Below are 11,730 nucleotides of genomic sequence, written 5' to 3' on the forward strand. Positions count from 1 at the left end.
CAACGAAGGTCGAGCAGCGAAGAAGGATTCCGCCTACGACCAATCGCAGCTGAGGGAGGTGGTTCGTCCCTCACGCAGCGCGGGTTGGACAGCGCCGGAAGAGTTGCTATAGAGACAGTTTGACTCAAGCCCGGGATCCGGTGGAAGCGACTCAAAAGAACGGCGTGCTGGGGGCGGAGCGTAGCTCCGTCACCCCGGTAACCACTCACGCAGCCCATCTCTCCATCACCCCGGCAACCAGCCTTCGGGCGGTAGCTCCGATAACCTAGCCGGGCCATGGCGCGACGGCGACTGGAGCGGGCGCTGCTAGAAGCGCGCGGCGGGGAGCGCGAGGAGGCGGCGGCGGCGGCGGCGGCGGGCCGAGACCCGGAGCGGCTCCGCCTCCGCCTCCGCCACCAGGTGCCGCTCAGCCGGGATGCGCACGGGATCTACAGCCTGCGTTTCGAGTCGGGCGGGGCGCGTCTGGCGGCCGGCTTCGGCAACGGCGCCGTGCAGGTACTGGGGTCGGGGCGGGGCCGGGCCAGGAGGTGGGGCCATGCGGGTACCGGGGGTGGGACCGGGGGTGAAACAATGGGTTGCTAAAGGCTGGTACAGGGAGCCGGGTCAGGGACGGTCCCTGGGCGGGTAACTGGGCTGCCCCCCTGCGCACTGGGAGGTGTTTGCAGTTTGAGGGATGTAACTGGGGGAATGGGGGTGAAAGGGTAAGAGGGTGACAGGTGTAACTGGGAGGTCTGTGGGGGGAATTGGGGCTAACTGGGACAGAAGGAATAGGGAACTGCACAGGTAAGAGGAGAGGTAACAGGGTGGGTAACTGGCAAGGTGGGCAGTTGGAGGCTGAAGGCTAAAGGCAGTTGTACAGGTAATGGGGGGGGGTAGGTTGGAGGATAACAGGGCAGCCCATGTGGGTACTGGTAAGGAGTGAAGGGTAACAGGGTAAAGTAACACTGCAATGCCTATCAAATCAAACATCCCATTTTCCATTGCCCCCTCCATTGCAGATTGTGAATGTGGCCACAGGCTCCCTGGCTGCCTGTCTCTTCCCAGGACACCGTTCACGCCATGCAGTCACTGCCTTGGCTTATCACCCAGGGAGACCCAGCCTGCTCCTGGCTGTGGGCGCTGATGGCATCATTTCTCTCTACAGTGTGAACTCGGGGAAGCTGCTGGCAACAGTGACAGGTATCTGGAGACACTCCAGAGAGTACCTTGCTCAGATGTGCCCAGGGCATGGACCTGTCACTGCCCTCCTCAAGAGAAAGGCTGTGAGAGGCCTCTTTTACTAGGAGCCCTGGCACTATGATATGGGGGATTGGTGATTGCAGGAAAACCTTTCCTTACCTTTGGCTTTGTTGCTGGGGTAAACAGCTCTTGCTAGCTGCTCTCTCCATGCTGTTGAAATGCTATTGATGTAAAGAAGTGGGTCTGTCCCACGAAAGCTCATCATCTAATAAATTATTTCATTAGTCTTTAAAGTGCTACGTGACTCCTGGGTTGTTTTGTTAGAATTACCTCTTTGTTACTGCTCTTTCCACGTGTGCACTGCTGCAGAGAAGGAGAATGAGATCAATGCCATGGATTTCTGCGTAGATGGCAGCATTTATGCCACAGCTGGCAAGGACCGGCATATTCGGCTCTATGATAGCCACACCAACCAAGTAAGTGGGGTGGGCTACGCAGGACAGGGTGCAGGCAGCACACTGGAGGGAGGGGTGGGACGAGGAGGTGCTATATTTTGAGTGGCAGGTAGGCATCAAGGATGGGGTGTGCTATATTAGGGAAGAACCATGCCTTGGCTTGGCCTGTGTGTGGTGCCCCTACTCATAATGGTGGGTCCTGTTCACACCATAATCCAAACTCTATTTCCCTCCTTACAGCTATCCCATACTCTGCAGGCTCCTGACTTCATGACTGGGGATGTGACAACAAGCAGTGGGCATTCTCGACGAATTTTTGCCCTCCGCTTCCACCCTGGAGAGCGCCATGTGTTTCTGACAGGTGGTTGGGATGACTGTGTCAAGGTGAGGCCTTGCATTATAGGAAGAAGGGGGAGGGCAGCTTTCCTGCCCTCCAGCTAATGGAGATCGGTTCTGGATACTACCATTGTTACCTGTCTTTTGTCTGCACTTAGATCTGGGACAAGCGGATGGCTAAGGAAGCCCAGGGAGTGATTAATGGGCCTCATATCTGTGGTCCAGGACTCGACATCCAGGTGAGATCTTCAGAGTGGAGAGGGACAAATGAGCTACACTGTGAGGGCATACAAAATCTCGGACAGAGCTGGTCTCTGCTGGCTTTTTTTTTTTTTTTTTTTTGGAGCTTCTGTGCTTACCCTGCAGGGTTTGGTCCTACTTAGAGCAGGGGGCTGGACTTGATGGCTTTTTTAGGTCTCTTCCACCTCTATTATTCTATGATACCCTGATGCAGTAGCTTTGGGGCCAGAGTGACATGCTCCCCCACACGTAATACCTGATCCCCACTGGAGAAGTAATCTTTCCCCACCTGGGATAACCGTGCTCCCATACCAGCTCCTGCATGCCCTGGAATAGGGGTAATTCCCCTTATTTGAGCTTCACTTCTTTCACTCAGGGTAACCGTGTGCTCACTGGCTCCTGGGTTCCTCGCAATGCGCTTCAGCTTTGGGATCTGCGGACATCCCAGCTGCAGAAAAACCTCCCCTTTCCTGGGGGCCCCACACAGGGCCAGTTCCTCTATGCAGCCCAATTCTGTGATAAGGACATAGTGGTGGCTGGGGGCAGTGGCACCAGTGGAGCCAGTGCCATCCATGCTGGCACAAACCAGGTGAGACAGGGTGGGTGGGTACCCCCAATGGCAGTAAAGGTTCTGCCACTCTTCACTTGGGGAGATGCCAATGGAGCTGGATTACCCCTTGAGGACTGGGAGTCAGCATGAGCCAGGGAACAGGATGTGGGGGATGCTAGGGGGCCTTGGCTGGCCGGAGCCGCACAGGGAATGGGATGGTGGAGGGATGTGGTGGTATGAGCAAGAACAGCAGGAAGGTGAGCAAGGATAGATGGGCGGGGGCTGGGGGAGGCCAGGGATAGGGTGGCATGGGCCATGGATTGGGTGGCATGATCCAGGGCAGCAGATGCTCCTAGTCCTGGGTGACATGCTCTTTGTCTCCAGGTGCTCGGCGAGATCCTGCTGCCCAACAAACCAGTGCAGGCTGTGGCAGTAGCACCCGGTGGGCGGGTGGTAGCTGTGGCTGGCGTGGGAGGGAACCTCCACATTGCGGACCTGCACTGAGCCCCAGCAACGAGGGTGTGAGAAAGGTGCAAACCTGGGAGCCACAGTCCCCTCATCTACAGCTCTTCTTCTGATCAATGGCCCTCCCGTGCCATTCTTTCCTGCCAGGACTACAGCTTCTGCAATGTTTGGAAACAAAGGCCCACACTTTTAACCTCCCATGCATCACTTTCTGAGACCAGGAGCAGCCATGCTGCTGGGCACCTGCTGGCATCTAATAAACTTCCTGCACCCTCAGAGGTGACTCCTGGGGTCTGTGAATTTGGGTGTCAGGATGTGCTGGGAATTGATGGATGGAGGGAGGCCTATGTACTGCGACTCACTGGGATTTGTGAGGGCATGTGTTTCTCTGCAGCATTAACCAGTTCCTGCCACAGCTGTGTGCATGGCAGTAGGGGTGCAGCAAGCAGTGTTGTTTCCCTCAGTTCAGTGTATGCACCCCCCAAACATGAGCTCAGTCAGCTTGCGTCAAAGCAGTGGCCTCTGGAAACTCAGTGGGAATATCTACGCTGTATCTGGGAACAAGCCTCCCAGCCTGGGCAAGGAGGACGTTAGCTGAGGCTTGTACTAGACTGTCAGTGTTGCTGTTTTTAGCTTGCTGTCAGGTTCAGTGTCATTGGAATGGACAGCCTTCGCTTTACCCCATGCTTTAGGGGACAGCTTCCACCCCACCCCATCCCCACACCCTTTCCTTGATGCAGGGATCATGCCTTTTGAGAAGAAGGGAGAACCAGGGCCAGTCCAGCTGAAAGGAACAGTGGGCTTCAGTGCAGGACCTGGCGGAAAGCAGCAAAGAACAAAGGCTCCCCTAAAATGAGTCCTGGCTGTCAGTTCTGTGATGACAGTGACACGGAGCTGCAGGGGATGTGCTGAAGGAAGATGTTGGGAGGATGGAGCAGGAATGCCAGGCAGAAAGGAGCAGCAGTGCAGTCATGAGACACACTTAATGCTGCTGGCTCCCAGTTTTCTCCTCTCAGTGCTGTACTTTTTTGGCCTCTGTTGCAGCTGTTTTCCAGATGATGCAAGAAACTCTCCTGCTTTCTTGGGAATTTCAACCTGGTTTATGTGATGACCTTTGTGATTGGCTGCCTTTCAACCTCGTGGGGATGAGCAGCCACTCAGAGCTGCAGCAAGGGCAGCTGGAGCTCTTCTCACCTCTTTAGAGCCCAAAGCTGTGTCTGGGTAACGGAGAGGCAGCCAACACCATCCTTGCAGGGAGGGGAAGGAATAATAAAAAGCCTCCCCCTTCCCTGCAGCTGGGAAGAGGAAAAAGAGCAGCTGACCTAGAGGGGGGTTGTGAAGAGCCACTGCTGCTGGAGGAGGAACGGATAGAGGGTGAGGGTTGCGGGGCAAAAAAAATTAAGGTATAAGGATGGGGAAGACTCTCTGGAGACATCTGTGAGCCCTCATTCCCCTCCAGCAGAGCCCCCTGTCACTGGAACCTGCCCAGAAAGGCAGGAGCCACGTGCTGCAGCTGCTGCGCTGCAAGCAGCTGGAGCCAGTGCAGCGGGAGGAGAGGTCTGCGGGCTCTGGCACCGGAAATCCCCGTGGCTTACAGCTGCAGCAATGTTAACCCCCCAGGCACAGCCAGAGCTGCTTTTTCAGCAAGATGAGATGGGGGGGGGTCTCCACAGTGGCTGGGGAAATAAAGCAGTAAGAGTGGTACTATCAGGATTGGGGCAGGAGACATTGCCTGGATCCAGTCTGGAGCGGCTGCAGCCAGCGCGGACGTCTGCCCTGAATCCGGAGTGACTCCATCTGGGCTCAGTGATCTTTGCCAGAAGAGAAAATTGTGTTTCCCTATGGGCCCTTCCATTTGTAACTGCAGTGACTTTTCAGGTGAGTCCAGCGGTTGCTGTGCTAAGCGGAGAGAATTAAACATCCCGGCTGTAAAGATAAGTGGGATCTACCATGTGTCATGACGTGGTCTGGCAGCTTAGCCAGGGCATATGCAATGAGGTGTCTGGGAGCCAGGTTTGCCCTTCTGGTGCTGGAGCTGGAGCTGGAGGGCAGCACCAGACTGTCAGGCAAGCCCCCACCAGGTCAGGGCTTTCTGCAGGCAGTGTTGGCCCAGTGCTCCATGCAGTCCCTCTGTTTTGCAGGTCATGGGGCAGTGCAAGGCACTGATGCCATGTGGGGTCTTTTTGGGGCATTGGTCCTGTCACATCTGGTGTCTCTATTGTGGAATGTTCTCTGCTGCATGAGGCACATGGCACAACAAGGTAAGTGCTCTTTGAGGGTGGGTGGAAAAGTCTCTTCAGAGCACAGGGGCACAGTTCTTCCCCCATTTAACCATCCCCCAGTGGGAGTTCCTTTTCCCAGTTCCCCGACTTCTTTTTTTCCTAGCTTGTCTCTGTGCACAGGGCATGTTGGCTCCCGTGCCCCTCTCTTGTACAGGGATCTATGTCCTTGGTTCCCTTCCTCACACATATCCAGAAGGGGCTATTGCCTCTAGTTCCTTTTCCCCCTCAGCATGTTTTGTGTATTACTGCAGAGGTCACACTCCATGCACCTTACTCCGTGTTCCAGGCCCAACATCCTACCCCACTCTCACTCCATAGTGAGCCCAGCCTTGCTTCTGCACAGCTCCCAGACTGTTGGCCAGGCTTCTCCCTCAGAATCCCACTGACCCTCTCTTCTCCCATGTGACTGCCTGCCACACCCCATTGGCATCACCAGCATCCCAGAGACTCATCCCCCACCTTGGCCTTTGGAGCTGATCTTTCTCTCTCTCTCTCTTTCTCCCTCCCTCCCTCTTCTCCCTGCCCTCCCTGCCTGCACAGATGAGTCCAGGAGGCTCGTGCCTCAGTTCAGCAGACGGTAAGTCCAGTGGAGGAAACAGCTGGAGCAACACAACACTGCACTGTTTGAGTCCCAGACTATTGCCACTGGGGTTCTCACCATGTTATTGGGGCAGAGGATGGGGGCAGCTCTGCCGGACAGCAAGACAGAACAACGGTATGGAGAAGAGGGGGAATGTTACAGGGCACTGAACCTTGGAGTCCAGAGTGCCAGGCCTCCCCTCTTGCTGTCAGCTGCTCGTTGCCATTCCTCTGCCAGAGCTGGCACACAACTCAGGGATTTTGTTCCCCTGTCCTTCCTGTTAGTACCAGCTCAGCAGTACTCTGTCTGGACAGGCCTGTGGTCTGAACTAAGGGGACTATTATGGATTGAGCTGACGTGAGCATTTCTTCCCTCTTTTGGTGTGTACCACCCACCACCACTGCCTGTCCCTGTCTTCTGCCTGTCCCTAGTGTGTCCACCTTTTTGACTGGGCTGTGATTCATTTACTGGAGTTTTGGTTTCTATCCCAGTGTGAAGCATGTGACTGAGGAGATTCCAGTGTATGGCAACATCAGTTACTTACAGACAGGTGAGTGGCACCCAGGCCCCTCACAGGATCAAGCTCCATTGTGCTGAAGCTGCCCAATATGTCCGGAATAATAGACCACACATGCATGCTTGCTCACACCTGCATACTTACACCCGTACAGACTCACTCGTGTGTGGAGGCGAGATAAGTCTGGCACTTCTCTAAGGTGGGGATCTCTAGCTGGGGAGGATCTCTTCTGGGGGATCTCTAGGTAGTGGAAGGCATCTCAGCAGCCTCAGGGCTGATCTGCATCTGCCAGGAATCTGGCCCTTTGGCTACAGTTGCAGAGCCTGCCTAAGAAGGACTATTCATCCTGGTTTCTTATTGATGCTGAGGGAAGGTGCTTGAAGCAGCTTGGCCCATCTGTGAAGGGAGTTCCAGCTGCTCAGCATGTCTTCAAAGTGGAGGCAGCTTCTGTCTCTGAACTGCTTCTGGACTAGCAGCACAGGCAGGCAGTCACCTTCCTTCTCCCTCTTTCAACAGGGCACAGTTCTGGGTTTGAAAGCTCAGCAACACCAGAGTTCCCAGAAGAGCGAGAATCCAGCCACAAGGTGAGCCGAGCTCTTGGGTCATCTGTGGCCAAAGTCATCTGTAGCCACATTAGTTGCAGCTGGGCAGTTGATGCAGGGACTGTCCCCAATGACAGACCTGTAGCATGAGTCTGTGGCTAGTGTTAAGGTGCACAAGCACAGCTCGTGGTGGAGAAGCTTAGGGCTGGGATAGCAGGGAGCTGCAACTTGTGATTGAGGGTACTCATAAAACAGCTGGACATGGGCAGAGACCTAGGGCTGGAGTAGCAGGTCTGGATTGAGGGCCATCAGGAGAGCTGTGAATGGAATGGGAGTGCTGGTGCTCTTGGGGATAGCTAGTTGCAAGTGTTATATTCACGAGCTTGAGCTGTATGAGGAGATAAACTGCTCGTGGAGTGGTAGGAAGTGGTGAGATATCACCCCTGAGCATCTCTGCTGAGCCCATTTCCTCTCCTCAACCTACTTTCTGCTGTTGATTGCTCTGTGCCTGACAGTTGTATTTGCCCCTGGCAAGTAGCAGAACACCTGACACAGAACAGGAATGCTGTTTGCAGATGGGGTATAGCTCTGGTGGACAGAGAGAGAAGAGAGACCATGAGTGAGACTGAACACCCACTGCTGCCTCAGAGCCCAGTTGTCACACACACTTTGGGGCTAATGGGAGCAGGGTCTGTCAAGTTGAGCTGTGGCCCTACTTGCATGTATGGTCTCATGTGTGGACAGGCTCTGGAGTGTGGAGGGCTGAGTGGCATCCCTACTGGAGAAGACTAGAGCCCTAGGGAACAGGCTGTGGGGCATAATTCTCCAGACATAGATGGTGGAAGGAACACTGGGTTTTCCCCAGCTCTGTAGCTGAGCTGTTGTAGGGCTGCAACCCATGAACCCCACAGAATAGGAGTAATGGCCTTCTTGAGAGGGAGCAAAGGGAGCCTCCCACTGTTCTTAGCAGGGCAAAGCTACACAACTCTTTAGTGTGTTGTAGTGGTTGAGTCAGACTTCTGTTCTACCTCAAACCTATTGCCAGATAGGTTCAACCTGGCCTTCAGTCCTCTTCCCAGCACGCCCTGCTCTTCCTCATAGTACTGACCAGGCTTTTTCCTCCAAATAGACATACTCCTGGTGCTTTTCATCTCCTCACAGTTTCTTTCTACCCGTATCAAACTGTGGCACCTTCACTTTTCTCCCACATCAGCCAGAATCACAGTGTGTTGATGCAGGGAGCATTCAACTCTGCCATTTGCAGTAGGAGCAAAATCCATCCTAAGGGGAATGGGTTACAAGAAAGGTATAGTGCTGCAAGCAGCTTCTGCTCAACCCTCAGAGATATGCCATCCTCACCCCACACCCCGACACCTCTGTTCTGTCCCCAGAAACCTACATGCTATGCCAACCTCAAGACACTGAAACCTCAAGGCCGGCAGCAGCCAGAACCATCAGTGGGGGGCACCGAGATCCAGTACACAGACGTGGTGGTGATGGAACCCAGGTGGTCAGAGCCAGAGATCTGGGGTTGGGGGGTCCTGAAGGGCAGAGAGGCTCCTCAGCTACAGTCAGAGCTTTACGCATCTGTCCATGCAGACAGATACACAGCCAAGTTTGAGAACAAAGCCTATGCTAACAACCATGCACTTCCCAGCTGAAAGGCAAGGGTGATGGTACATGATCCATAGCAATAAATACAGCTTTCACTAGCTGCTGCTGTGTCTTAAGTGCTGCTGAGGGCATAGAAATGAAATGCTCTTGTTCTGGCAATGTGGCCAAGGCCATATTCAGGGTGTTGCTGACAGTGATTTCAATTCTGTGCCTACTTGTTTCTCCAGGAGCAAGATCACCCAGCCCCTCTCAGTCATATGGGGAGAAGAGAGCTGTGGCTGCTTCCGCATATAGGGTCATCCTGGGTGGGGCCCAGGACAGCCTTTTCCAATTCCTTAGACATGGGGCCCTGGGTAATCCTCCCTTCCACTCCCCAGTGCCACATGCCCTTCCCCTTTCCTGCTCTGCCCCACACTGACCCCCCCTGCAACAACCTGCCTGGCCAGGGATTACCAGAGGCAAGCCTCAGGTCAGGGAGTAGGAAGTGGATGGCAACCCCCCCCCCCGCCTCTCCCTCACACTATCTGGCATTCCACAGTGCCCTCCCAGCATGCTGAGTCCCATGTTTTAGGGGGCAGCTGGGAGTGGAGGCCTCCCAGCCATCCACAGAAAAGTGGGGCTCAGTGTGCGGGGAGGCAGTGATCAGAGCAAGCTGCTGTTCCCTCTGTGGGGTGAGTGTGGTGGGGGCAGGGGAAGCTGATTGGGAGGTAACTGCTTGTGGCAGCAGCTGCCGCCTGCCGCTGCTACCTGCACCCTGCCCCAGGTAAACCATGGGGCCTGGGAAGGGTGCCCGAGCTCGCCCTATGGATGGGACAGCTGTTCACATGGTGAGGTTGGTTCTAGGGGTGCTGGCACATTTTTTTATAGTGTGAGTGCTGACAGCTGTTGTACCAAACTGGAAACCAAAATAGGGGGTGCTGCACCTCCATTTCCAGCAGCTATGATGGGGCACGTGTAAGTGGCGGGATGCAGAGATGGCACAGGTAAGGCTCAAAGGGGGAAGAAACCAGGGTACAGGTGGCTGCTCTCAGAGCCCTGCAGCTGGGCATGAGTGCTGGGGTACAATGGGCAGCAGTCACAGCCAGCTCAGAGCAGTGGCCTGAGGAAGTAGGGGGCCAGAGCTTGAAGCTGGGGGGGGAGCTCTCCAGGCTTCTGCAGTGTCGGGGAAGGGGACAGTGAAAGGCTCTGAGCCCCCATGTGGCCAGGCTTTGCCCCCTTACTGAGCAGGGTCACCAGATGCCCTACTACCCAGCCTGACCCCATGAAGCTGTGCCCAGGGTCCCCACTCAAGCCTGGGTGCTGTGTGTGTTTTGGGGGATGAGTTGGTTTAAGCCTTCATGCAGAGAAGTCACACCAGGGAGAGACCTTATGACTGCTGGGCGTACAGAAAAAAACCTATCAATGCTCAGCCCTCACTGAGCATCAGAGTCTCCACACTGGGGAGAAACCCTGCATCTGCTGGGAGGGCGGGAGAGCCTTCGATTGGCTCTCATACTGTACAGGTGTGTGTGGGTGGGCAAGTCTGTGCTTGGAGCTGACCTTATTGCACCGCCTGGCATCCATCCCAGGAAGAGGCCCTGTGAGTACTTAGCATCTGAGACAACCTGTTCTCACAGCTCACACCTCATTGTCCATCAGAGGTGCTGCTCAGTAGAAAGACAGCAGATTCTCTGATTGTGAGTGAAGTTGGGCCTTGAGGGTGCCAATCTACATCTGATGAACTTTTCTGGGGACACTTGGCCTAGCATGGGAGCTGTGGCTTCTGCCTGAAAACAATTACACCATGCATGGACGTGTGCTATGTCCCATGACTCCCAACTCCATCTTCTTGCTGTACTTTCCTGCAGGAAGACCAAAGGATTCCCTCCACATGGGAGAAAATGCAGAAAGCCCAAAGAACTTTTCCATTTTGTCTTCAGACCCTGCTGTAGCCTCTTTCCTGTGACAGCTTCTCTACTGCTGAAGCCTCTGGACTGTGAGCCAAGGAAAGTGTTGTCACAGAGGGACTGAGGACCTGCCAGGTGTTTGAAAGTAACCAGACTTGAGCTGAGCTGTCATATTGTTCCCCTCTACTTTGAGCCTGAATCAGTAACATTGCAATTATTGTATGTAATTTGATTCCTTAAACAAGGTTAACTCTCATAGAATCATAGAATTCTAGGGAAGGGACAGCAGGAGGTCATTTAGTTCAGCCCTCTGCCCAAAGTAGGATCAACCCCAGCCAGGATCACGTTAAGTTGAGAAATAAAAACCGCTAGGGACGGAGATTCCACCACCTCTCTAGGTAATGCATTCCAGTGCTTCACCACTCTCCTGGTGCAATAGTTTTTCGTAACATCCAACCTACACCTCCCCCCCACCCCGTAACTTCGGACCATTGCTCCTTGTTCTGTGAGCTGTCACCACTGTAAACAGCCTCTCTCCATCCTCTTTAGAGCCCCCTTTCAGGAAGTTGAAGGATGCTATGAAATTGCCCTTCAGTCTTCTCTTCTGCAACTAAGTGAGCCCAAATCCCTCAGCCTCGCCTCATAGGTCATGTGTTCTAGCCCCTTAATCATTTTGTTACCCTCTGCTGAACCCATTCCAAAATATCCACATCCTTTCTGTACTGGCGGGTGGGGCCCAGACCTGGATGCAATACTTGAGATGTGGCTTCACTAGGGCTGAGCAGATGGGCATAATAACTTCTCTAGAGCTGATGGAAGTGTCTCCTAATATGCCATTAATGCACCCCACTTTTCTGTCTTTGCATACCCTATCTGGCTGTATATCCATCTAGCTCTACCCACTCCATCGATTTCTTTTCTGTAAAGCTTTTAGGTACTAAAGGAGTGGCAGCAACTTTCTTTCTGGGTAGGAGTTGAGCTATGCAGATTGACCTGGGAAGGTGGTTTGTCTATTGGGATGCAAGGCACCTATTCACTGGATGAGGTTGGTTCTTGCAGTTGCTCAGCATGGTACAAGGGTGGA

The 11,730-nt window shown here is 54.2% G+C and overlaps 2 protein-coding genes across 3 annotated transcripts; both read left to right on the plus strand.

Annotated features, from left to right (window-relative positions):
• The first annotated feature begins 178 nt into the window (after positions 1–178).
• On the plus strand, positions 179–4,878 carry LOC142024508 (ribosome biogenesis protein WDR12 homolog). 2 transcript variants are annotated; one of them, XR_012648494.1, is made up of 8 exons: positions 179–495; positions 999–1,179; positions 1,549–1,655; positions 1,875–2,018; positions 2,129–2,209; positions 2,587–2,799; positions 3,145–3,504; positions 4,270–4,878. XR_012648494.1 is itself a non-coding variant. In XM_075016572.1 (7 exons), the coding sequence occupies exons 1-7, from the start codon at positions 277–279 to the stop codon at positions 3,262–3,264; spliced, it is 1,065 nt and encodes a 354-aa protein (XP_074872673.1). In that variant the 5' UTR covers positions 179–276; the 3' UTR covers positions 3,265–3,568. The 2 variants fall into 2 exon arrangements, 1 of the variants encoding a protein (XP_074872673.1); XM_075016572.1 differs by lacking the exon at positions 4,270–4,878 and having other exon boundaries at positions 3,145–3,568.
• A 68-nt stretch (positions 4,879–4,946) lies between these two features.
• Positions 4,947–8,852, plus strand: SIT1 (signaling threshold regulating transmembrane adaptor 1). Its single transcript, XM_075016573.1, has 5 exons — positions 4,947–5,486; positions 6,048–6,084; positions 6,579–6,637; positions 7,121–7,188; positions 8,538–8,852. Exons 1-5 carry the CDS (start codon positions 5,183–5,185, stop codon positions 8,805–8,807), a joined length of 738 nt encoding a protein of 245 aa, XP_074872674.1. The 5' UTR covers positions 4,947–5,182; the 3' UTR covers positions 8,808–8,852.
• The last annotated feature ends 2,878 nt before the right edge of the window (positions 8,853–11,730 follow it).

Source organism: Carettochelys insculpta, chromosome 22 (assembly GCF_033958435.1).
Source record: "Carettochelys insculpta isolate YL-2023 chromosome 22, ASM3395843v1, whole genome shotgun sequence".
NCBI lineage: Eukaryota > Metazoa > Chordata > Testudines > Carettochelyidae > Carettochelys > Carettochelys insculpta.